General features: G+C 38.9%; 1 protein-coding gene and 1 non-coding gene across 2 annotated transcripts in view; both read left to right on the top strand.

Moving 5' to 3' along the window:
• WDR49 (WD repeat domain 49) overlaps nucleotides 1-27,480 on the top strand; it is a 172,795-nt gene that overhangs the window by 76,116 nt on the left and 69,199 nt on the right. The window contains 2 exon segments of the mRNA XM_088833163.1: nucleotides 5,404-5,637; nucleotides 25,195-25,359. Of these exon segments, the coding sequence (XP_088689289.1) occupies nucleotides 5,404-5,637; nucleotides 25,195-25,359 (399 nt within the window).
• Nucleotides 21,231-21,301, top strand: TRNAD-AUC (transfer RNA aspartic acid (anticodon AUC)). The gene has a single exon. It is a non-coding gene; the product is annotated as a tRNA-Asp (tRNA).

The following is a 27,480-nucleotide window of genomic DNA, read 5'->3' on the forward strand; positions in this document are numbered from 1 at the left end:
GAAGTGTAGGAAAAATTGAAAATCATATGGGAAGTCACATGAAAACTGAAACACTGTGTTGCAATGGAGTATTATGCAGCCATTAAAAATCAGTTCTAATGAGGTGGGTGAAACTGGAGCCTATTATACAGAGTGAAGTAAGCCAGAAAGAAAAAACACCAATACAGTATCATAACGCATATATATGGAATTTAAAAGATGGTAATGATAACCCTGTATGTGAGACAGAAAAAAAGACCAGATGTATAGAACAGTCTTTTGGACTCTGTGGGACAGGGTGAGGGTGGGATGATTTGGGAGAATGGCATTGAAACATATATATTGTCATATGTGAGATGAATTGCCAGTCCAGGTTTGACGCATGATACAGGATGCTCAGGGCTGGTGCTCTGGGATGAACCAGAGGAATGATATGGGGAGGGAGATGGGAGGGGGGTTCAAGATGAGGAACACATGTACATCTGGGGCGGATTCATATCAATGTATGGCAAAACCAATACAATATTGTAAAGTAGCCTCCAATTAAAATGAATAAATAAAAAAAAGAAACACTGTCTTGTACATTGATGACAGTATATAAATGTTGTTGGCTTTGATTCTTAGCAGAAAGAAAAATTAGATAGTTAAAGATGGAAGGGAACTTAGTAGGATCACTAATTATGAGAATTAAGTGTTCTTCAAGGGAAGGAGGGAAAGAAGAAAAGTAAAAATTAATTTTAAGAAAAATTAATGAGTATACACATTATGATTTTTAAAAAGCACCTCTAGTTTTGATTGCTGATAGCAGGAACTCACCTGTCATAGAGCTTTTTATTCGTCTATTTTTAATTTTTCATTTAATTAAATGTGACATGTGACTAAATGTCAACAAAATATTAAAGTCAATATAAATGTTTTGAACATGTGGAAAATGATTCTGGGGAAATTATAGTCCATTAATATTGTTGGGTTATTGTTAATCTATACTCAATCTTGCCCCATATTATTTTTCTAAAATGAAGTTTATTCTTCTGAAATAAAGTTAATTTCAGCTTTTTAAGGAACAAATCCATACCAAACAAGACAGGATTTTGAACAATGAAGATATAACTATTTTAAGTTATATGAGAGTTTGCTAGTGATACAGATGTGTTTAATCTTGTGACTCTAACATTCAAAATAATAACTTATCAATCCTATTATATTTAGAACACTTTGAAATATATTTGAAAGTCTTAGTTCTTATAGGATTTATATTTTTGAGGATAAACATTTTCTGGAGAGTTGACAGAATGTTTTAAATAAAAATTATAAGGTTTAAGAATTAGAATAAGTTGTTTAATAAAAATATTCTTGCCAAGAAAACCCAATGTAGTTTTATAAACATATAGTCTTGGGGTTAGAAGGATTGGTAATGCTTTTTATCTGGGCGGGTTTGACTATATCAGTTTAAGTTTGTTACAAGTGTTAGTACTTGGATACATTACCCAATACGTCAGTTCAGTTCAGTTGCTCATTCATGTCCGACTCTTTGCGACCCCATGAACTGCAGCATGCCAGGCCTCCCTGTCCATCACCAACTCCCAGAGTTTACCCAAATTCATGTCCATTGAGTCAGTGATGCCATCTAACCATTTCATCGTCTGTCGTCCCCCTCTCCTCCTGCCTTCAATCTTTCCCAGCATCAGGGTCTTTTCCAATGAGTCAGCTCCTTACATCAGGTGGCCAAAATATTGGGGTTTCAGCTTCAACATCAGTCCTTCCAGTGAACACCCAGGACTGATCTCCTTTAGGATGGACTGGTTGGATCTCCTTGCAGTCCAAGGGACTCTCAAGAGTCTTCTCCAACACCACAGTTCAAAAGCATCAATTTTTTGGTGCTCAACTTTCTTTATAGTCCAACTTTCACATCTATACATGACTACTGGAAAAACCATAGCCTATATGGACCTTTGTTGACAAAGTAGTGCCTCTGCTTTTTAATATGCTGTCTAGGTTGGTCATAACTTTTCTTCCAAAGAGTAAACATCTTTTTATTTCATGTCTGCAATCACCATCTGCAGTGATTTTGGAGCCCAGAAAAATAAAGTCAGCCACCATTTCCACTGTTTCCCCATCTATTAGCCATGAAGTGATGGGACCAGATGCCATGATCTTAGTTTTCTGAATGTTGAGCCTTAAGCCAACTTTTTCACTCTCCTCTTTCACTTTTATCAAGAATCTCTTTAGTTCTTCTTCACTTTCTGCCATAAGGGAAGTCTGTCTGCCCTTCTCCATCAGAGGGCAGACAGACTAAAAACCATAATCACAGAAATCTAACCAATATAATCACATGAACCACAGCCTTGTCTAACTCAATGAAACTATGAGCCATGCTGTGTAGGGCCACCCAAGATGGATGGGTCATGGTAGAGAGTTCTGACAAAATGTGGTTCACTGGAGAAGGGAATGGCAAACCACTTCAGTATTCCTGCCTTGAGAACTCCATGGAGAGTATGAAAAGGCAAAAGATAGGACAGTGAAAGATGAGCTCCCCAGGTTGATAAGTGCCCAATATGCTACTGGAGATCAGTGGAGAAATAACTCCAGGAAGAGTGAAGAGACGGAGCCAAAGCAAAAACAACACCCAGTTGTGGATTTGACTAGTGATGGAAGCAAGGTCCAATGCTGTAAAGAGTAATATTGCATAGGAACCTGGAATGTTAGGTCCGTGAATCAAGGCAAATTGGAAGTGATCAAACAGGAGATGGGAAGAGTAAACATAGACATTTTAGAAATCAGCGAAATAAAATGGACTGGAAAGGGTGAATTTAACTCAGATGACCATTATATCTACTACTGTGGGCAAGAATCCCTTAGAAGAAATGGAGTAGCCATCATAGCCAACAAAAGAGTCCGTAATGCAGTACTTGGATGCAGTCTCAAAAAACGACAGTGATCTCTGTTTGTTTCTAAGGCAAATCATTCAATATCATGGTAATCCAAGTCTATGTCCTGACCAGAAATGCTGAAGAAGCTGACGTTGAACAGTTCTGTGAAGACCTATAAGACCTTCTAAAATTAACAACAAAAAAGATGTCCTTTTCATTGTAGGGGACTGGAATGCAAAAGTAGGAAGTCAAGAAACACCTGGAGTAACAGGCAAATTTGGCCTTGCAGTACAGAATGAAGCAGGGCAAAGGCTAATAGAGTTTTGCCAAGAGAACTCACTGGTCATAGCAAACACCCTCTTCCAACAACACAAGAGGAGACTCTACACATGAACTTCACCAGATGGTCAATACCGAAATCAGATTGATTATATTCTTTGCAGCCTAAGATGAAGAAGCTCTATACAGTCAGCAAAAACAAGACCAGAAGCTGACTGTGGTTCAGATCATGAACTCCTTATTACCAAATTCAGACTTAAATTGAATAAAGTAGGGAAAACCTCTAGACCATTCAGGTATGAACTAAATCAAATCCCTTACGATTATACAGTGGAAGTGAGAAATAGAGTTAAGGGACTAGATCTGATAGACAGAGTGCCTGATGAACTATGGATGGAGGTTCATGACATTGTACAGGAGACAGGAATCAAGACCATCCCCAAGAAAAAGAAATGCAAAAAAGGAAAATGGCTGTCTGAGGAGGCCTTACAAATAGCTTTGAAAAGAAGAGAAGTGAAAAGCAAAGGAGAAAAGGAAAGATATACCCATTTGAATGCAGAGTTCCAAATAATAGCAAGGAGAGATAAGAAAGCCTTCCTCAGTGATCAGTGCAAAGAAATAGAGGAAAACAATAGAATGGGAAAGACTAGAGGTCTCTTCAAGAATATTAGAGATTCCAAGGGAACATTTCATTCAAAGATGGGCTCAATAAAGGGCAGAAATGGTGTGGACTTGACAGAAGCAGAAGATATTAAGAAGAGATGGCAAGAATACACAGAAGAACTGTACAAAAAAGATCTTTATGACCCAGATAATCACGAACGTGTGATCACTCATCTAGAGCCAGACATCCTGGAGTATGAAGTTAGGTGGGCCTTAGGAAGCATCACTACGAACAAAGCTAGTGGAAGTGATGGAATTCCAGTTGAGCTATTTCAAATCCTAAAAGATGATGCTGTGAAAGTGCTGCACTCAACATGCCAGCAAATTTGGAAAACTCAGCAGTGGCCACAGAACTGGAAAAGGTCAGTTTTCATTCCAGTCCCAAAGAAAGGCACTGCCAAAGAATGCTCAAACTACGGAACAATTGTACTCATCTCACACGCTAGTAAAGTCATGCTCAAAATTCTCCAAGCCAGGCTTCAGCAATATGTGAACTGTGAACTTCCAGATGTTCAAGCAGGTTTTAGAAAAGGCAAAGGCACCAGAGATCAAATTGCCAACATCCACTGGATCATGGAGAAAGCAAGAGAGTTCCAGAAAAACATCTATTTCTGCTTCATTGACTACGCCAAAGCCTTTGACTGTGTGGATCACAGTAAACTGTGGAAAATTCTGAAAGAGATGGGAATCCCAGACCACCTGATCTGCCTCTTGAGAAACCTGTATGCAGGTCAGGAAGCAACAGTTAGAACTGGACATGGAACAACAGACTGGTTCCAAAAAGGAAAAGGAGTCCTTTAAGGCTGTATATTGTCACTGTGCTTATTTATCTTATATGCAGAGTACATCATGAGAAATGCTGGGTTGGATGAAGCACAAGCTGGAATCAAGATTGCTGGAGGAAATATCAATAAGCTCACATATGCAGATGACACAACGCTGATGGCAGAAAGTGAAGAACTAAAGAGCCTCTTGATGAAAGTGAAAGAGAAGAGTGAAAAAGTTCAGTCACTATGTTATGTCTATTCTTTTGTGACCCCATGGACTATAGCCTGCCAGGCTCTTCTGTCCATGGAATTTCCCAGGCTAGAATACTGGAGTGGATTGCTGTTTCCATCTCCAGGGGATCTTCCTGACCCAGGGATAGAACCCACGTCTCCTTCATTGGCAGATGGATTCTCTACCACTGAGCCGCCTGGGAAGCCTTGTGATTACTGGACTTGTCCAAATCAACCAGGATTATCTCTCCATCTCAAAGGCCTTAATTTATGACATCTTCTTTGTCATATAATATAGCATTTTCACATTTTCCACAAGTTAGCACATGGATATCTTTGAAGACAATTATTCTTCCTGCACAAGCACCTACTTAACGCAGGCATTTTTCTGAGGACTGAGACAAAACAAAATCCCTTCCTTAGAAGAGATTACAGTTGAAGAAATACTGAAGCAGAGAAGGGAAATACAAAACATGTGTTCTATGAGATAAGGACAAATAGTTAACAGCGCTACGGGGAGCCTGCCTGAGGTTGAGGGTGAGCTAGAGAAAATCTGGTTAGAAAATTAGAATTATTCTTGACATAGTCATATGACTCTGTTACTTTTCCTGCAGGTTTTGAGACTCTGGGATATTCAGCATCAACTGTCCATCCAGAGGATCTCTTGCTTTTTCCCCAAGAGTCAGGACTTCAGGTGTCTCTTCCACTTTGATGAAGCCCACGGACGACTCTTCATCTCGTTCAATAATCAGCTGGCTTTGCTGGCAATGAAAAGTGAAGCCAGCAAGAGGGTGACAAGCCATAAGAAAGCCGTCACTTGTGTACTTTACAATTCAGTCTTAAAGCAGGTAACGATGCTTCTCTATCACTCTCCTAACATGTGCCCACATTCATTTCCTTAATTCAATCTGGGGACAAATATAGAAAAGGAAAGGTGGGAAAGAAATGATTTAAGTTGTGTGCTTTTCTGCAATAATGTATATTCAGGTGGATTTGGAGAGTAATTTCATTTTCAACCAGCAACCTCAGCAGCACTGATAGTGTTACTCGGAGGAAGTATTCCAGCTAAAGCAAACACAACATGGAATATAATTGAACTTATCTTTGTTACCCGCTAGTTTGGCTCTTGATGCCAAATGCAAGTGAACCTGGCTGTAAAATTCCCTTTTACGTACACCATCCCCCTGCATCCCTGTGGAAAGATCTGAAATATGCATGAAATGTAATTAGCAAAGATCCATTTTGCCGGCACAGTTTCGGTGAGTGGCTCGCTGTGGCAGCCCGGAATGTATTCATAATAAAATGATTCTGTTAAATGTGCTGCCACTTGGTATGCAGCTCGAGTGTTGTTTGTCTCCCCACCATGTTAATGACGCTTTGCAGCCTTTGCTTATGGGAGCGCTCCCTGCATGTCGATGAGAAAATGGGCTGCTCTGGAGTGGAGATGCCACAGGGACCACAGCTTTTCTTAAAGGACAGGGAGGGCCAGCCTGTGGGTATCGTGGAGGGAGCGGAGCAATCCTTTTCATTGCCTGTAGAGCTTAGTCTGTGGCCACGATCACCCCAGGCCTGACAGTCACAGCACAGGAGGAGCCAAGCCGACAGCCAGTATCCAGCTTGTGGCCAATTAAACAATAACTCCAGCCCATCCTTCTTTCCTTTCTGCAGAAGCTTCTGCATCCACGCAGGAATGAGTAGTTCAGATGGTGTGCAACGGGAAGAAAGGCCTTTGTTAGTAATGAGTAGTGTGTCATGTCACCACTTCAAATACTCTGCTGGTTATTTTAGGAGATAAAAGTTCTTTACAAAACAATCCATTTTGAATTCCATCTGTGGGGGAAACATCCACTAGTAAATGTTTTACTGAACTTTATGAAGGCAGCCAGTTAATTCAGCTCCCTGGTGGCCACTGAGACATATATTTGTTTCCAGAAGAATGTTCTGCTAATTGAGATTTGCAGAGTTAAAGTGCTGAGTTTATGTGTAGATGTTATGATCCTATATTGCCTGACCATAAGATAAGCAATTTTCCATGAGGAATTCAGGAAATAGGACATAAAGAAGGTCTGGACTCTTCCATTTGGAACATGAAGAGAAAGCCAAAATAACACAAGGATATGCAAGTTATAAGCAACAATAGAGTGTGCACATGTGGAATATTACATGCAAAGAATCTCTGTACAAATGAGTTGGATATTGATGCCTCTTTTATTTCTGAGATCAAAATATAAATAATTAAATGCAATGTTAAAGTGTATATAAAGTACATAGAGCTGTGTATCATACAGAAATGTTTCCTATTATCAGCTAAACTATGGAGAAACACTTTAACATTGTATAACATCTATAATTGCAAAAAAATATATATTGCAGTCAAGTACAAAGGAAACAATATCACCCACAGACCCATCAGCCAGTGATAACTGATCATTTCAAAGTAGATAAAACAAATGAAACTGTTTTGAACAAGTGTCAGGTGCCAGGAATGAGGGATCAAAGATTCACATACCGCAAAGTTTCTTCACCCCTGTAGTTTGAGGAGATTCAGATACAGAGAATCTTCCCAGAGCTCATTGCTGGGCAGGGGCTCATTACAGGATTGTGGGGTGATATCAGAGGACCAGACACATGACTCACGCACAAAGAAACAATGGAGTAGAGTATAATGAAGAGAGGAAAAAGCAAAGTGCTAATCCTTGGAAAGAGGACCATTCTGCCAGGGGCTGGGTGGGTGACAGTTGAGCAGAGCCTGAAATCTCCAGTGGGAACCTCTGAAAGGAGAGAATGAAGTAGCTCCTGACAGACGGTACAACATGGCCACCTGTCTAAGCACAAACAATGCATTTTTTTTTCCAAGGAGAGGATTTATTCTGGTGTGACTAGTTTGTGGGTACTTAGCAAATATTGGGAGACTTGAGACAGGGGAGGGAGCTTGAGTCAGATTGTGAATGCCATTCACTCAATGAACCAAGGTCTAGTCTTGGAAAAATACAGACTTGAGGTTAGAACAGCAATTCTCACAGTGTGATCTCAGATCTCTGGGGAAGTCAGATCCTTTCAAAAGATCAAAACTATTTTCATCATAATATTAATCTGTTGTCCACTTTTTCCACTCTCATTGTTTCAAGAGTATATAGTGGTGTTTCCTAGAGGCTGTATGATGATTGACAGCACAATGTGCTTTTGTATTTTTGTGTTTTAACAACTTCTCAGTTTAAATTTCTAATATGGTAAGTATACGCATTTATCTGTTTTTGTCTTTATCTCTATCTCTGTCTCCCACATAAATAGAAGCTATTTGGATTCTTCAATACTTTTTAATAGTGTAAAAAAGATCCAAGTTTTGCGAACACACAGAGAAAAGAGAGTTCAGATGTTTGGCATACTACATCCTGTGTCTAAGCTTTAGTTTACTGATTTTCAAAAGTGTGTGTGTCTGTGTGCTGGGGGGCAGGCATAGACACGATAATAGTAACAGTGTCTGTCCCTGCAGCATCACCTTGCTGTGTCCTGCTTCTCAGAGGTAGTTCTTCCTCCCAGGCAGTCAGGCCTAGCAAGTCTCCCCGGTTCCCCCATACCTCTCAGGCTGAAGGGCGATGCTTTTGATACACCCCTTCCTTATTTACATCTTGATATTTCTTACTCTTTGTTTTACCCATGTGACATGTGAAAGCAGAAGTTGGAAAGAGTTAGAAAGGCAGAGGGACCCCTGAACAGGGCTTTGTCTCTGGCCCCTTGAGATGAGGCGTGGTTTTTCCGGCCCCTCCTTTTCTCCGCCACTGGTAACATTCAGCTCTGCGGCTCCTCTCTGGCCCTGTCTGCATCTGACGTCTCCAGGAACGTCTTCGGCTACATCTCTCTCCCCTCTTTTTGCATCGGTTGCATTTCTAGTTGTTATCCAGCTAAACAGTTACCTAAATTCTCACTTCCTCTCCTCCCATGTTTGATAGAAGGGAAAGATTCTTGTCTTCCACTTTCATATGTTCCTACAACTCCCGCCACTCTTCTGAACAGCACCGAATGCTCAATTCTAGATTTGGTCGATTGTTGCTATTTCTAAATCTAAGTTCAGAAGGAACCCATGCTTTCTCAGTCTGCTGGTGCTCTTAGGGTATTTGGTCTGGTGTTTTTTTGAAAGGCTTTCCCTCTATCTGAATTGAATGAAAACATGACAACATGTTGTCATTTCAGTACTTTGCTACACCTTATTATTGTTTCATTCTATTTGGTCATCAATGAGAACGTCCCATTATTCCTATATGAAAGTGACGTGGCATATTTCTGTGACTCATCTTCCTGCCTTTTGGTACCTTCACATCCTAATCTAAGAAAGTGATGTTAAGGCACGCAGAGACTTTGAAAACAGACTGCGAGCTTTATTTCACTCAGCAAAGCTTACCCTCTCAGCTAGTGGCAAAACAAGTTGGGACAGGATGAGGGCGTCCTTAGAATGCATAATTTTGAAAGAATTAAAGTCACACAATATCCTGGAGGTAGTTCTAATGAACTGTCTTTGCATAGAATTCTTAAGTGAAGCTTTTCTTAAAAACCCATGATTGCTGGGGAACTTTAAAAATGTGTTCGTAGATATCATAAACTGAAAAAGAGAAAATTTCTGACTTATCCTAATGATGTGCTTCTGTAAAACGGGATATTTCAGTGCGTTTTGCATCTCGACATAGTTAAGCTAAAAATGTAAATAGGCATTATCAAATCTTGACAGTGATATTCACTATCTTCCCCATTGAAATAATTTACTTTTTGTAAAACAATACTTGCTTATTACAAGAAATTAAAATAATGCTGTAAAGTTCAAATAAGGAACTAAATATTGCTGAAATATCATCAACATGTTCTGAATGCCTCTCTGTGTATAGACTATTTCACCTGAATATGGTTCTATAACCTACATTTTACTCTATGACATATTGGAATTAATTCCTTGTTCCTAATTTAGATCTCCTTTATCATTTTTAAAAAGCAGCAGAGTCAAACTGTATGTGTACCATAATATACTGATCCATTTGCCTTGATGAGCATTTTGCTATTATGAATTTCTTTATGCATAAATATATTCACACTCATGACTTTATCTCTCTAAGGCAAAATCTTAAGAATGAATTTCAAAGTGAAAATATATGTATATGAGATAATTTGGTACACAAATTGCTTGCTGAATCTTACTATGTTACCCAATCTTTAAGAGTAAACACATTAATCATATAAAGAGACATGTCAGACAGCAACTGCCTGGCAGCCTCTGGCAGGACTCCTGAGATCTCTGACATTGTTCCTGTTATTCACTATGGGATGTTGTCTTTGCAAATTTGAAGATTAGACCTTCTTTACTTTACCCAGGGAAGTGTTTGTTTCTTGAGGACCAACTCTTACAAGAAACATGATGTCAATCATTCATTTAAAATGGGGTTAGGGTATCATTTTTTTAGTGACAGTGCATCTCCTGTCCTCTTTTCTGCACACAATTTTGGGGGAATTGTGATGTTTGAGAGTCTAACCAATTCAATACATAGTTCCTTTGGGAATTGTAAAATCTGAGTAGAGGGAAGTGGACAAGCTTGAGGGAAATTTATCTCTGCTTTACAAGACATTATGCCTCTTTAGTGCTTGTATTTAGGGCAAAATCAATGAGTTTCTCCTTTGAACAGAGTAGATGAACACAGATGAAAACTCTCTCCTTGCCTGCTTGCTGCTGGGCTCCGAGTGATTGTGTTAATGTGGCTTTTCTTCACTGGTCAGATTAAGGCTGTACTTGGTTACATGTCGATAACTGAGGCTATGAGCTCTGGTCACTTGTTGAGGACATGGGAAATGCCCTAGTCTTAAGGGTAGATCAAGGAACTCCCCGGGTGTTCCAGTGGTTAAGACTTCATGCTTCCACTGCAGGGGACCCCGGTTCAACCCCTGGTTGGGGAATTAATATTCTGCTTGCCAACATATATACACACTTACATGCATGTGTGTGTACATATAAACACGTGTTTATTTAAAAGTGATTGCTTGGAAGGAATACCACATTTCAGTGTTACAATACTCAAGAAGACAAAAGGTATACAGTAAAAATTTCCTTTTATCACTGTTTCTACCTACCAATTTCCTTTGCTGGAAGCAACTAGTTCATGAGATCCATGAGCACCCTTTAAGGGCTGTTGTATTCATACACAAGTAAATACATATTTTTTGTCATAAATATGTATATTCACTTTTAAATAGATGTGTATAATAATACTTAATATTTAAGAATATTAATTATGTGGTTTTTATATAAACAGTAGTATGTTATATATGCTTTTGAACTGTGGTGTTGGAGAAGACTCTTGAGAGTCCCTTGGACTGCAAGGAGATCCAACCAGTCCACTCTAAAGGAGATCAATCTTGGGTGTTCATTGGAAGGACTGATGCTAAAGCTGAAACTGCAATACTTAGGCCACCTCATGCGACGAGTTGACTCACTGGAAAAGACTCTGATGCTAGGAAAGGTTGGGGGCGGGAGGAGAAGGGGACGACGGAGAATGAGATGGCTGGATGGCATCACCAACTCTGTGGACATGAGTTTGAGTGAGCTCCGGGAGTTGGTGATGGACAGGGAGGCCTGGCGTGCTGTGATTCATGGGGTCGCGGAGAGTCGGACACGACTGAGCGACTGAACTGAACTGAACTGAGTATGGTATATGCACAGCAACACTGCTCTGTACATTGATTTTCCACCTGAGAATTCAGCCTAATGATCATTTTATTTATCTCATTACCCAAAATATCCTCTTTCTTTTTGACAGCTGCATGGTATTCTATTTAATGGGTGTGCCAAATGTTATTAATCAGTTTTTATGGACATTTAGACTGCTTCCAGTATTCTTGTTTTACAGATAATGTAGTAATTTTAAGCCTTGAATGCAGAAATTTTGGCACTAGTGAGGAAACATCTGTAAGATAAATTTATAGAACTGGAATTACTGGGTCATAGAGCATTTATGTCAGTAAGCTTGATAAATATTTTCAAATTTTCTGCATAAAAGCTGCATTTAAATCAATAACCCTTTCCTCAGCCTCTCTCATTATCACTGTTTCAGCTATTTTTTAAAGACTACTTAAAAAAAAATTTTTTTTTAAAAAAAAGAACATTTTTAGGTTCACAGCAAAATTGAGATGATCTGGAAAATAGTTGGACATGACTGAAGCGACTTAGCACACATGCACACACGAACAATATTGAGTCCTCCTAACCATGAATCTGGATTATCTCTCATTTAAATAGTCTTCTATATCATTCATCAGAGTTTTGAAGTATACCTCATATAGATCTTATACATATTTTGTTAGACTTATATGTATTTCACTTTTGTGGATGTTAATGTTCATTGTACTGTGATATTATTTTTAAATTCTACTTGTTCATTGCTGCTCTATAAGATAATGATTGACTTTTGTGTATTAACCATGTAACCTGAAATCTTGCTGTAATTGCTTCTTAGTTCCAGGAAATGTTTTTGGTCAGTTCTTTAAGATTTTCTACATAGACGTCTGGGCTTCCCCAGTGGGTCAGTGGTAAAGAATCCACCTGCAATGTAAGAGACACAGGTTGGATCCCTGGTTTGGGAGGATCACCTGGAGAAGGAAATGGCAACCCACTCCAGTACTCTTGTCTGGAAAATTCCATGGACTTAGGAGCCTGGTAGGCTATAGTCCATGGGGTCACAAAGAGTTGGACACAACTGAGTGACTTCACTTTCACTTTCACTTTGGATCATTGAAAAAGCAAGAGAGTTCCAGAAAAACATCTATTTCTGCTTTATTGACTGCACCAAAGCCTTTGACTGTGTGGAAAATTCTTAAAGAGGTGGAAATACCAGACCACCTGACCTGCCTCCTGAGAAATCTGTATGCAGGTCAGGAAGCAACAGTTAGAACTGGACATGGAACAACAGACTGGTTCCAAATAGGAAAAGGAGTGCGTCAAGGTTGTATATTGTCACCCTGCTTATTTAACTTATATGCAGAGTACATCATGAGGAACGCTGGGCTGGAAGAAGCACAAGCTGGAATCAAGATTGCTGGGAGAAATATCAATAACCTCAGATATGCAGATGACACGACCCTTACGGCAGAAAGTAAAGAAGAACTAAAAAGCCTCTTGATAAAAATGAAAGAGGAGAGTGAAAAAGTTGGCTTAAAACTCAACATTCAGAAAACTAAGATCATGGCATCCCATCCCATCACATTATGGTAATAGATGGGAAATAATGGGAACAGTGACTTTCCTTTTTTGGGTTCCAGAATCTCTGCAGATGGTGACTACAGCCATGAAAATAAAAGATGCCTACTCCTTGGAAGAAAAGCTAAGACTAGCATAGATACCATAGTGAAAAGTAGAGACTTTGTCAACAAATGTGTGTCTGGTCAAAGCTATGGTTTTTCCAGTAGTCATGTATGGATGTGAGAGTTGGACTGTGAAGAAAGCTGATCGCCGAAGAATTGATGCTTTTGAACTGTGGTGTTGGAGAAGACTCTTGAGAGTCCCTTGTACTGCAAGGAGATCCAACCAGTCCATCCTAAATAAAATCAGTCCTGAATACTCATTGGAAAGACTAATGTTGAAGCTGAAACTCCAATACTTTGGCCACCTGATGCGAAGAACTGACTCATTTGAAAAGACCCTGATGGTGGGAAAGATTGAAGGCAGGAGGAGAAGGGGATGACAGAGGATGAGATGGTTGGGTGACATCACCGACTTGATGGACAAGAGTTTAAGTAAGCTCTGGGGGTTGGTGATGGATAGGGAAGCCCGGTGTGCTACAGTCCATGGTTTGCAAAAAGTTGGACATGACTGAATGAATGAACTGAACTGATGGGACCAGATGCCATGATCTTTGTTTTTGAGTGTTGAGTTTTAAGCCAGCTTTTTCACTCTCACTTTCATCAAGAGGCTCTTTAGTTCCTCTTCGTTTTCTACCATAAGGGTGGTGTCATCTGCATATCTGAAGTTACTGATATTTCTCCCAGCAATCTTGATTTCAGCTTGTGCTTCATCCAGTCTGGCATTTTGCATGGTGTCCTCTGCAGGTAAGTGAAATAATCTGGATGACAATATACAGCCTTGATGTACTCCTTTCCCAATTTGGAACCAGTCTGTTGTTCCATGTCCAGTTCTAACTGTTGCTTATTGGTTCAGGAGGTGGGTAAGGTGGTCTGGTATTCCCATCTCTTTAAGAATTTTAAACAGTCTGTTGTGATCCACATAGTCAAAGACTTTAGCATTATCGGTGGAGCAGATGTTTTTCTTGAATTCTCTTGCTTTTTCTATGATCCATTTGATGTTGCCAATTTGATCTCTGGTTCCTTTGCCTTTTCTAAATCCAGCTTGAACATCTGGACTTTTTTGGTTCACGTACTGTTGAATCTTAACTTGGAGAATTTTGAGCGTTGCTTTGCTAGGGTGTGAGATGAGTGCAATTGTGCAGTGGTTTGAACATTGTTTGACATTGTCCTTCTTTGGGATTAGAATGAAGACTGACCTTTTCCAGTCTTGGGCTACTGCTGAGTTTTGCAAATTTTCTGGCATGTAGAGTGCAGCCCTTTAACAACATAATCTTTTAGGATTTTAAATAGCTTAGTTGGAATTCCATCACTTCCACTAGCTTTGTTTGTAGTGATGCTTCCTAATGCCCACTTGAGTTCACACTTCAGGATGTCTGGCTCCAGGTGAATGATCACACCATCATGGTTATCTAGGTCATGAAGATCATTTTTGTATAGTTCTTCTGTGTATTCTTGCCATCTCCTCTTATATCTTCTGCTTCTGTTAGGTCCATACTGTTTCTGTCCTTTATTGTGCCCATGTTTGCATGAAATATTTCTTTGGAATCTCCAATTTTGGGAAGGGATCTCCAGTCTTTCCCATTCTGTTGTTTTCTTGTATTTCTTTGCACTTATCTCTCTTTGGTTTTCTTTGGAACTCTGCTTTCAGATGGATCTATCCTTCCTTTTCTCCTTTGCCTTTCACTTCTCTTCTTTTCTTAGCTATTTTAAGGCCTTCTCAGACAGCCATTGGGCATCTTTTCCATTTCTTTTTCTTGGGGATGATCTGATCACAGCCATGTGTACATTGTTACTAAACTCTGTCCTTAGTTCTTCAGTACTCTGTCTATCAGATCTAGTCCCTTGAATCTATTTGTTACTTCCACTGAATAATTGTAAGGGATTTGATTTAGGTCATATCTGAATGGCCTAATGGTTTTCCCTACTTTCTTCAATTGAAGTCTGAATTTTGCAACAAGTTCATGATCTGAGCCACAGTCACCTCCTGGTTTTGTTTTACTGACTGTATAGAGCTTCTCCATCTTTGGCTGCAAAGAATATAATCAATCTGATTTCAGTGTTGACCATCTGGTGATGTCCATGTGTAGAGTCTTCTCTCGTGTTGTTGAAAAAGGGTCTTTGCTATGACCAGTGCCTTCTCTTGGCAAAACTCTGTTAGCCTTTGTCCTGCTTCATTTTGTATTCCAAGGCCAAACTTGCCTGTTACTCCAGGTATCTCTTGACTTCCTACTTTTTCATTCCAGTCCCCTATGATGAAAAGGACATCTTTTTTTTTTTTTTTTGATGTTAATTCTAGAAGGTCTTGTAGGTCTTCATAGAACTGTTCAGCTTCTTAAGTATCAGTGGTTGATGCATAGACTTGGATCACTATGATGTTGAATGGTTTGCCTTTGAAACAAACAGAGATCATTTTGGAGACTGCACCCACGTACTGCATTTCAGACTCTTTTGTTGACTATGAGGGCTACTCCATTTCTTCTAAGGAGCTCTTACCCACACCTGTAGATGTAATGGTGATCTGAATTAAATTCACCCATTCTCGTGAATGATATGATTATATTGCATTAATTTTATGATGATATTGCATTGATATTGTTGTAGCCAAGCATTCCGGGAAACAGACTCACTCAGAAGGACAATGCAGTTAGTGGAGTGCAGTTTATTACACTGGCAGGCCCAAGGCAAAGTCTCCTCTTAGCCAAGGACCCTGACCAGTTTTTGTGAAAACCTTATATACCCTAAGTGTACCTGCTCAAACCCATCTCCCCAGATTCCTTGAAACTAGTCTGGACAAGGTAAAAGAGAGATATGATCAAAGTTAACCCATGATTCATGTGTCACAAAACTAGATAAACAGTGGATATTTATCAATAGGTCTGTGGTCATATCCCAATAAACATAATGGAATTTACCACTTTGTTCTGTTACAGAGATAACTAGCATATTCTTTTAGGCAACGGAGAGTCCAAGTACAAGTCCTGAGGCTCTTTTATCGGGGAGTCTGGTTTTCCATTGGTATGCCATTTGTATAGACACCGGGCACAAAGTTCAGAGTCCATTGGGAGGGTGACCATGCATATAGCCTAATATTTACAGTCTGGCTTAAGATGGAGTCCAGCTCTGTCTGTTTCCTCCTTCAATATGATGGTTTGCATTAATATTCAGAAGTTGAACCAATCAAATGCTTCTTACACTTTGTTGGATTTGAAATTATTTTTTTGAGTATTTTTGCCACTATGTTCATGAGGATATAGATATATACTTTCTCTACTTGTATGTCTTTGTCTGATTTTGGTAATGCTAGTCTCATAAAATGAGCTTGGAAGAATTTCCTCTGCTTTTTTTCCCTGAATAAGATTGTGTAGAGTTGGCATAATTCCTTCCTTAAATGTTTGATAAAACTCATTAATGAATCCCATCTGCTGCTTTCTGTTTTGGACGACAATTAGCTATTGATTTAATTTCTTTTATATATATATATATATATATATATAGGCCTATTCAGACCCCTTCTTGTGTGAATTTGGACAGATTATGTCATTCAACAAATTAGCCCATTTATCTAGGTTATCAGCTTTGTAAGCATAGAGTTGTTTAGCATACCTCTATAATCCCTTTAATGTGTATGGAGTCTTGGGTGACGGTCTCTCTTTGATTTCTGATGTTGGCAATGTGCATCTTTTGTCATTTTTTCTTACTTAGCCTGGATAGATCATCAACTTTTAAATTTTTTTCCAAAAACAAGCTTTTGGTTTCAGTAATTTTAATGATTTTTTATTTTTAACTTCAGTTCAGTTCAGTTCAATTCAGTTCAGTCGCTCAGTCGTGTCCGACTCTCCGCGACCCCATGAATCACAGCACGCCAGGCCTCCCTGTCCATCACCAACTCATTGACTTCTAATTTTATTTTTTCTTTTCTTCTGCTTATTTATATAGTATTAACTCTTTTTTTCTACTTTTGTGAGGTAGAATTTTAGATGATTGATTTTATTTTATTTTTTTGCTGAGACTTTTATGGAGTCTCAAACTTAACTACAGTCCACAGGGTCGCAAAGAGTCAGACACGACTGAGCGACTGAACAGAACAGAACAGAAACTTTATTTTATTTTTTTATCGGAGGCTAATTATTTTACAATATTATATTGGTTGGTTTTGCCATACATTGACATGAATCCGCCCCGGGATTAATTTTAGATCTCCCCCTCCCCCTAATACATGTATGTAGTGCCATAATTTTTCTTCTAAGCACTGCTTTCTCTGACCTGGGGCATAGAAGAAAATCTCATAAATTTTGATAAGGTATATTTTCATTTTCATTTAGTTAAAAATATTTTAAAATTTCTATTGATGTTTCTTCTTTGATCCATGCTTTATTTGAAATGTGTTGTTTAGTCCCCAAGTGTTTGGGAGTTTTCCAGTTATCTTTCTGTATACGTTCTGAGTTTAATTTCATTGTGATCTGCGATCAGACACTGCATGATTTTTATTCTTTTAAATTTGTTAAGGGGTGTTTTATGACCCCAAATGTGGTTTATCTTGGTGAATTTTCCATGAGAGTTTGAGAAAAATGTGTGTTTTGCTGCTGTTGGGTGAAGTAGTCCATAGATGTCAGTTATATTCAGTTGATTGATGGTGTTGTTGAGTTCAACTACATCTTTACTGGTTTTCTGCCTAGAATGGTTCTTTCCATTTCTGATAAGAGGGGTGCTGAAGTCTCCTATTATAAGTGGGTTCATGCATTTCTCCTTGTAATTCTACAAGTTTTACCTCACATAGTTTGACAAAAGTTTTAGTCATACACACGTTGGTGATTGTTATGTTTTCTTGGAAAATTAACCTTTGTCCTTATAAAATGCCCTGCTTTATTCTTAATAACTTTCCCTGCTTTGAAGCCTGAACATGAAGTGAAAGTGTTAGTCATTCAGTCGTGTCCGACTCTTTGAGACCCCATGAACTGTAACCCATCAGGCTCCTCTATCCATGGTATTTCCCAGGCAAGAATACTGGAGCAGGTTGCTGTTTCCTCCTCCAGGCCATCTTCCCAACCCAGGACTGAACCCCAGTCTCTTGCATTTCAGGCAGATTCTTTACCATCTGAGCCACCAGGGAAGCCCACTTCAGAGCCTTCAGAGGACAAAGGCTCTGAAGTCTGTTTTTTCTGAAATTAATACAGCTACTTCTGCTTTATTTTGCTTAATGTGAACATGAGATACCTTTCTTTGTCCTGATCTGTAACCTCAAAATACTTGTAAACTGTTGGAGCTCCCTATGACCTGCTCCTCAGAATTTTTGACTCTCAGACTTGTCCACTTTGAGCTTCCAGCAATCCAGCAGTTACAGTTCTGACTTTCCTCTCTCAGCTCCCTTCCCCAGGGAGTTTTTGGTTCATGAGTGTCTGTTCTGGTAGGTTGTGATTTTCTCTATCTGCTTGTTGGTCTTTCCAATTTGGAGAGCAATGATCTGCCCTGTGACCTCATTTCTCGGAGTGGTCTAAGAAGAGTTGTTGATTTTTTAGTTTGTCCAGCTTTTTACTCATTGTTAGGATGGAATGAAAACTTCCAAGCATGTGGAATCAGGACCTGCAAGTTCAATGCAATCTCAACTATTTTTGGAAGTAGTTTTTTTTCTCAGCAATTTTTCAGAAGGAGGGAGGTGGTGAGGTTTTAGAGTCAGAGTTTGCCAATGATTTCCACTGTGCAAGTAAATTAATTTCTTTAAGCAAAGTTTTATTATCTATAAAATAAGAATTTATAATACCTCCCATGTAGATTTTCTTTAAAGGACAAAGGGTATTTTGTGTAAAGATACACAGAACAAAGCAGGAGTAAAAGCTAAATAAAGACTAGCCAAAAAAAAGGGAAGTGATGCTTTTCTGACTTCATACCCTAATCCCTGTGTGTGCCTGGTCGTTTGGGCAGTATTTTGAACACCTGAGTAATGAGTGCAGATGTCACATACCGTGGCTCCTCTCCTGATTTACATTGCTTAAGCCTTGCTGGCCTCCTTGCTAGTCCTTGAACATGCTAAGGACACTCTGTCTCAGGGCCTTTGCATTGCTCTTTCCTTTACCTGGAACTCTTTTCACCCAGGTATCTGTATGGCTCCCTCCTTCACCTTAGTCATGTCTTTCTTCAAATAATTCCTCAGGGAAACCTCCCTGAGTACCCACTCCCAGTGATCTCTGCTTTCTTCTTGGTTATCGTTTTCTTCATAATGTTTTTTACTGCTAAATATTGTGTCTGTTTGTGTGTGTGTGTGCACATATGTGTGTATGTATGCATGCCTTTTTTTTTTTTTTTGTCTTTTAGTTGTATTGCTTCCAACCTTCCTCCACTAAATATAAGGGCAGGAATTTTTTGCTGTTGAATCACCAGTGCCTAGATCTTGTGCCTTGCATACTGTTGTTATTTAGTCACTAAGTTGCATCTGACTCTTTTGTGACCCCATAGACTGTAGCCCATAGATAGAGGAGCCTGGCAGGCTACAGTCCATGGGGTCACAAGAGTAGGACACTACTTAGTGACTAAACTACCACCATCAGACAAGAATACTGGAGTGGGCTGCCATTTCCTTCTCCAGGAGATCTTCCTGACCCAGGGATTGAACCTGCGTCTCCTGCATTGGCAGGAAGATTCTTTACCACTGAGCCACCAGAGAAGCCCTTGCATATTATAGGGCTTCAGTAAACTCAAGGAATGAATCTAAAAAGTCCAATTATAAATTCATCTAGAAAGAGGTGATATCTGACAAATAAGATTTATAAATGGAGAATGATGTCCTTAAAATATTTGCATTCTTTGTCTGTACCAGTCCTCTGAGATATTATTATTCTCCTCACCTCACTACTTCCTGAGTTGTGACTTCTAGAGATTTGATGCAAAATAGAAATAAAAGAGGTAACCTGCTTTATATTATGGGAACATAAACAGCACTGACTTAAAAAAAGTAAAATTATGAACAGCAATTCAATTAAATGTCCTGATCCCTTGGTAGGCAAGCAACATCCGCCACTGCAATTCTGTAATTTTTGATTCTTCTTGCCTAGACCTAGAACTTGAGATGCATATAAAATAGAATAGACGTGCTTATTGTTGTTGAAATAGCAAGAAGACATTCAGGGCACATGGATAGCACCTCCCATCTTTTACAAATGTCTGATTGACTGTGACAGCTTCAGGTGAGAGAGACAAAAAGACCTATATATTCCTAAACAGCTATTAACTCAGGTACATAAGGTGGAACATTCCTCCATCGGAATGATTTGCTCACGAGGTCCATTTGCACTGAAGTGTAGTTATTAGGACCGTGCTATTTTCTGCTCTGCAGATGCCAAAGTTCGGTCCTCAACAATTAAGGTCTCATCTGATGAGAAGCAGTCAGGAGTAAACTGAAAACTTAAAGGGACTTGGTATCATCAAAATGTGGCATATAAATGTGATGCCAATACTTATTTCTGGGTTTTATCACTGATAAAAACATTTTGCTATAAATACCGTCTTCACCGTCCCATAGTCAAACCTCTTTATCTGCCAAGTGATGTGAAACACTCTTCTTTCTTACTAAACTTTGAATGTCTTTTCGCTTGTCTTGTTATTCTTGTATTCTGATATTGTCATAGTGAGAGCAGATTCTGGTTAATACTGGGTGTGTGTTTGTGACATAGTCAGTCCTTATATTTCAACACATGGTTTTCCTGAAGACTGCGCCTTAAGGCAGATTGCCATAGAATGAAATCTGACTGGCTGTACACTGTTGTCATTATTGATTCAGATTTCATGAGAAATTGTGAAATGAGTAGAGAAAGATGCTGAAAAGTGATGAATGGTGTGTTGGGGCTCAGCCGGTTAAGGCAGAGGAAGGGGAGTATAAAGCAGCAAAAAGCGAAGGTTCCTAACTCCTGATTGAATGTTTGCATCAGATAAAAGCGGTGGGTGGATGATGAGATGCTTTGCAATGTGAATGAGGCCAATCTTGAACAAGTAAGCACATCTTTCTTTGAACATAATTTATTTTTCTTTTTTTCTTGTTTCTATCAAAGAATATCCATTTTTTAGTACTGAAATGCTTAGCATATAATAGATCAATGAATATTTTTGAATAGAGGGTTCCCAGGTGGCTCAGTGGTATAGTATCTGCCTATCAAACAGGAGACTCAGGTTCGATCCCTGGGTTGGGAAGATCCCCTGAAGTAGGAAATGACAACCCACTCTAGTATTCTTGCCTGAGAAACCCTATGGAGAGTGGAGCCTGGTGGGCTGCAGCCCATGGGGTCTCAAAAGAGTCAGATATGACTTAGCAACTAAACAACAACAAAAAATTCCGTAACCTTTCTTTAAAGATCACTATCAAAAATTTCCTTTGAGGGGACATATGTATACCTAAGGCTGATTCATGTTGATGTTTAACAGAAAGCAACAAAATTCTATAAAGCAATTATCCATCAACTAATAAATAAATAAATTTAAAAAAAGAATAAATGCAATTAAAAATTTTTTCACTTGTTTGGAATATTATGTTTTCATGACTTTGTCTTTAATGAATACAATCCAAAGTCTTAAGCAATTATGTGCAAAATCTCATGTGATATAATTTTAAATTTCAAGTTTCATCTAAAAAGCTGGTTTCTAAAATGTAACTGTCTGCATTCATTCTCATGGTTGGAAGAAACCAAGTCATTAAATATTTTTATTAAATTGGTTTGGATATGAAAAGTGACATGAATTCAAATAAGAGGTCAGGTTATGAAGCTTAAATGGAATAGTAATACTAGCTAACTTTTATGAAGTATTTATTGCATGCTATATACTGTGCTAAGTGCTTTACAAGTATTTGCTTATTTAAAACTCTTAAAAACGGTTTGAGGGATAACTATGATTCTCTCTGGTTTATAGGTGAGGAAACTGAAGCTTATAGAGATTAAGTAATGGAAAAGACTCTGATGATGGGAAAGGTTGGGGGCGGGAGGAGAAGGGGATGACAGAGAATGAGATGGCTGGATGGCATCACCAATTCTATGGACATGAGTTTGAGTGAACTCTGGGAGTTGGTGCTGGACAGGGAGGCCTGGTGTGCTGTGATTCATGGGGTCGCAGAGAGTCGGACACGACTGAGTGACTGAACTGAACTGAATTGAATGAATCCAAGTTTAGACACTGTCATTTAAACTCAAACATACTGGCTTCAGCCCCAGTACTTAACCACCATGCATATTGCCCAAACCAAAGCAGATAGAAACACAGTTACATGTAATGACAACTAAAGTGTTGCGTCATATTATTATGAAGATCCAGGTCATTTGTTCTAGAAGTTGCACTCTAGGCTATGTGGCAGCCTGGATGGGAAGGTAGTTTGGGGGAGAATGGATACGTGTTTATGTATGATTGAGTCCCTTCACTGTTCACCTCAAATTGTCACATCATTACTAATCGGCTAAATACCCTGATACAAAATAAGATAAAAAAAAAAGAGTTTGTATAAATTGGGTAAGTGTGCATGTTAGAGATATTGATATAAGTATAAATATGTGCTTGTGTATAGAGATAAATAAAATTCAAGTGTATTCAGGGAAAAAAAAGAGGGGTCTCCATTCATTCAGTCTAACATCTGCTCAGCCTGAAGTGGAGCCACCTGTTAGTTTATTAAATTGTAGAATTAATTTATGTGGAAATAAGAGAGGAGGGGGAAATGAGGCTTTAATTCATACCAAAGGGAAGAATGAATATATATATATATATATAAAGAAATTATGCTATAGTTTAATAACGGTAATTAAACACTGAAGCTACTTTTGGTTCACTGAGAGAAAATGTGTAGCGTAGATATAGTTTTACAACATTTAAGAAATTTTCTGATTGAGAGCTGCAATATCAGGGGAAAAAAGGGCTACAATAGCTCCCATACAAATAATCAGTTCTTTGTTGAGGCATAAAGATTGTTAAATGGTGGACCTTTCATTCAATCCGTCTTCTTTTTTGCTTCTGGGAACTATTGCCTTAGGTAAGGATCTCTACCTGGACTATAACAGCAGCCTCTGAATGGTCTTCTCACAACCTGTTTGTTTTCTACACTGTTGCTAGAGGTATCTTCACAAACTAATAAAAAATGCACTTTTTCTCTCCTTATTAGAACAAAGGAATCATTCTTAATGTTATTTTGAGTCATACATGCCACTGATAACCAATGAAAAATATGAACCCTTTCCCAGATTAACAACAGCAAAAAAACTTTATACACTATTATTCTCTGACATTGCTCACTAAAGATTTCAAATATCTGTTGCTAGTTTTCATCCTCACCTGATATTTCATCATTTATCTTATTGTCTGCACTCTGGCTTCATGACACTTCTTACTGTTTCTCATGCTTAAAAGAGACTCCAAGTTCTCTCTTCTAAGCACTTTAATTATCTAGGGGTACAATGATGAAATAGAGGAAGGCTTTTGATGTGTCTGTCATAGAAGGTCTAAGATTCAAACCTTGTTATAAGCTTGGGAATGGTACTTAGCTGATTAGAATCTCAATTTTATCATGGCAGAAAGAGAATGATAACATAATTTTGCAGGGTTTGTATAAAGGTCCAGTGAGATAGTGAATATAAAGGGCTTTTCACTCATTGTTCCTACCTTCAATCCCTGATTGAGCCTCCTTACAATTTATCCCCATCCCCCACTCCAGTGAATGGATTTAGGGTTTTACTCTTTGTGCCCCCAGATCACGGAGTACTGATACTTGTAAGATTTGGGGGCATTTATTTATTTCTTGTCTGTTTCTCTCTCTAGCCCAGTAGCACTTGACTCAGGCTGCATACTTAAGTAACCTTTATAAATTCCACTGCTGGTCCAATTAGTCCAGTTGGTCCAATTCCAACTCTGGTCTGGTCTGAAACTGTGATTTTTAAAGTGAGTCTAGTGTACCAGCCTAGGCTACAGGCCCCTTGAGAGCAGAAATTCATCAGTGAAGCTCCACTATCCACATGAAGCTGGCACCCAGCGGGTGTTCAGTGACTGCCTGTGGGGTGAGTGAATGAGTGAATGCGTGAATGCGTGAATGGATGAATACGCGCATAACAGGCAGCATCTGGGTCTTCTGAACATGCCTTTGATAAACTTTAACCCATTTAATTATGAAAAAGTGACACTCTGGTTTAACAAATTCCTGACAAGTTTATACATTGGCAATCAATACGTAAGTGGATAAAGTTATGCTTTAAATTTTAAAAAAAGTCTAGATATTGCTTCAGGCAATTTTCTACCTACATATTTCTATGTTTAGTGGTCTTTTGCTTTTTCTTTCATTCCTTTGCGTCCCTATGTCACATAAGCAATGTAATTTTAACCTTTAAATCTCTTAAAGGGCATCTAACTACCTAGAGCTTAAATAAGCAGTCTACTTGACCCTGTTAAGTTTCTTACTGTGGGACTATTACATGTAATCCTATCCTTGCGTTTGTTTTGTTGCCTTCTTCTTAGAGTGTATATGCAGATTTATATTCAACCTTCCTGGATTCTTTGTTTATAGTGACCCATCAATAATTATGTTGATTGTGAAAATATATGCAGTACCTTGAAGAAAGGAACTACTGGCATTAGAAGCTGTAGTTCTATCAGTCAGCTGATGTGAACTTTTCCCCATAATGGCGGGCGGTGGTTTCTCTTCTGAATGCTAAATGAAAGCTGATATGTAATAAAAGGTTTATTTTCATAGAGTGAGTAGTGTCAGAGCATCATGACTGATAAAATCAACTTTATCATCTAAATGTGAAAGATTTATAAGTTTATTTTCAGTAGGGTTCGATTTCAGGATGGTCTCTAGACACTAAGCTTAACAGTGGGTAAGGGAAGAAGATTCCTATCTTTTCTGATAAAGAGAATCATGACTTCATTACCTCAGTTCTGGCCTAGAAATTGAAATGTTATCAGCTTAACAATAGAAAGCAAATACATTACAAAAATGTCTCTAACTGTTGGTGGAACTCACTAGTGGAAATGCACAGGCTGGATATTTTGACTGAAATAAAAATGGGGGATTCTGGGACTATATTTAATTTCTCTACAATGTTAATTTCTTGTAGGTAATCAGCTCTGATGTGGGGTCGACCGTTTCCTTCTGGATGATAGACACTGGGCAGAAAATCAAACAGTTTACCAGTTGCCATGGCAACGCAGAAATCAGCACGATGGCCCTAGATGCAAATGAGACGCGGCTTTTGACTGGCAGCACAGATGGGACCGTAAAGGTGCGAACACAGTGACGCTTCTTTATCCAGATAGGAGGGGGCTAACACATTGTGTGAGGAGACACAGCTTTGGCTATATCTGTGTTGTTATTTTTGGTCTTGCAAGAAAAGAGATGAGACAAGGAAGAGCTAAATAACTCAAACCATCTAATAACAAAGCTGTTAGGAAAATAAACTTCTGTGGAAAAATGAATAAATGATTTTTCTGAATAAATTATTTAGAATCAAAGCACAGCTTGTCTTACTCATTTCAGAAAGCCTTTTCCAGTGTTCTGTATAGAGGACCACTTTGGGGAATAAGAGGCCTGAATACTTTTCGTGTGCTTTAGCTAATGTCTTTGGTTTCATTTTTCTCAGTTTATAAAATGAGAAATCAGGGCAAGTACATGAACTTTTAAAATGACATGAATGCAAGTTTTTCAGAAAATGAATATCTTAAAATCAACCTATTTTGTAAATTGCATTTTTATGTGAAGGTAAGTATCGATAAAATAGTAAAGAAGGATAGTAGGAAAAACAATCATAATCTTATTTATTATCCATCCTAAACTAACATTATTCTATCCTCTCAGTTATCAAATTATTATTAATTTCTTCTGGGAGGAAAGTACTATATTATTTTGCAGAAATCATCAAAATTTCAGGTAAAGCTAGATTCTTACAATCTAAAATCATGCCCACTGGTGAATCTTCTCTGCTCGCCTCAGAACTGAAAGTGATGACAGTATCGGATTGGAGATGACTTGTGACACTTTGAGGCAACAGAAGGCAGTTTCCCAAATAAGCTTTGAATTGTTCTTGAGTTTTTGTCGTAAGTGGGATCAGAAGGCTATTAATTAGAGATACCTCCTGTGTTAGCGTGTATGATGCATTCGGGTAGACTGCTGGGGATGGTATGGAAAGCTACCTAGACATGTAGGTTGGTAGTGAGTGAGTGAGTGAGAGTTGCTCAGTTGTGTCTGACTCTCTGCGACTCCATGGACTGTAGCCTGCCAGGCTCCTCTGTCCATGGAATTCTCCAGGTAAGAATACTGGAGTGGGTTGCCATTGTAGGTAGAACATGTGGGATTTGGGGGCAAGTATTTAGGAGAATTCCAGCCTGCATCAGTCACTGTGAAGCACGCTGCAGTGAGCATCTCGAAATTAGCAGAACGTGACCTCTAGGAAGGATAATGGCTTGAGGTGTGGAGTAGGAGCATGGGTTTAAGTCAAGTAACATCTTCATGGAAGAAAATGGTTAAATGTGTGAAGATAATGGGATAATTCTAATCCCAATAGTCAGGTGGAATAAAATAGAAGTAACTGGAACTGGAAAGCATCACTACTAACAAAGCTAGTGGAGGTGATGGAATTCCAGTTGACCTATTTCAAGTCTTGAAAGATGATGCTGTGAAAGTGCTGCACTCAATATGCCAGCAGATTTGGAAAACTCAGCAGTGGCCACAGGACTGGAAGAGGTCAGTCTTCATTCCAATCCCAAAGAAAGGCAATGCCAAAGAATGCTCAAACTACAGCACAATTGCACTCATCTCACATGCTAGTAAAGTCATGCACAAAATTCTCCAAGCCAGGCTTCAGCAGTATGTAAACCGTGAACTCCCAGATGTTCAAGCAGGTTTTAGAAAAGGCAGAGGCACCAGAGATCAAATTGCCAACATCCGCTGGATCATGGAGAAAGCAAGAGAGTTTCAGAAAAACATCTATTTCTGCTTCATTGACTATGCCAAAGCCTTTGACTGTGTGGATCACAATAAACTGTGGAACATTCTGAAAGAGATGGGAATCCCAGACCACCTGACCTGCCTCTTGAGAAACCTGTATGCAGGTCAGGAAGCAACAGTCAGAACTGTACATGGAACAACAGACTGGTTCCAAATAGGAAAAGGAGTACGTCAAGGCTATATATTGTCACCTTGCTTATTTAACTTATATGCAGAGTATATCATGAGGAACGCTGGGCTGGAAGAAGCACAAGCTTGAATCAAGATTGCCGGGAGGAATATCAATAACCTCAGATATGCAGATGACACTACCGTTATGGTAGAAAGTGAAGAGGAACTCAAAAGCCTCTTGATGAAAGTGAAAGAGGAGAGTGAAAAGGTTGGCTTGAAGCTCAACATT

The sequence above is a fragment of the Moschus berezovskii genome, chromosome 1 (genome assembly GCF_049115385.1).
Source record: "Moschus berezovskii isolate FMDL1 chromosome 1, NW_MosBer_1.0, whole genome shotgun sequence".
Lineage (NCBI taxonomy): Eukaryota > Metazoa > Chordata > Mammalia > Artiodactyla > Moschidae > Moschus > Moschus berezovskii.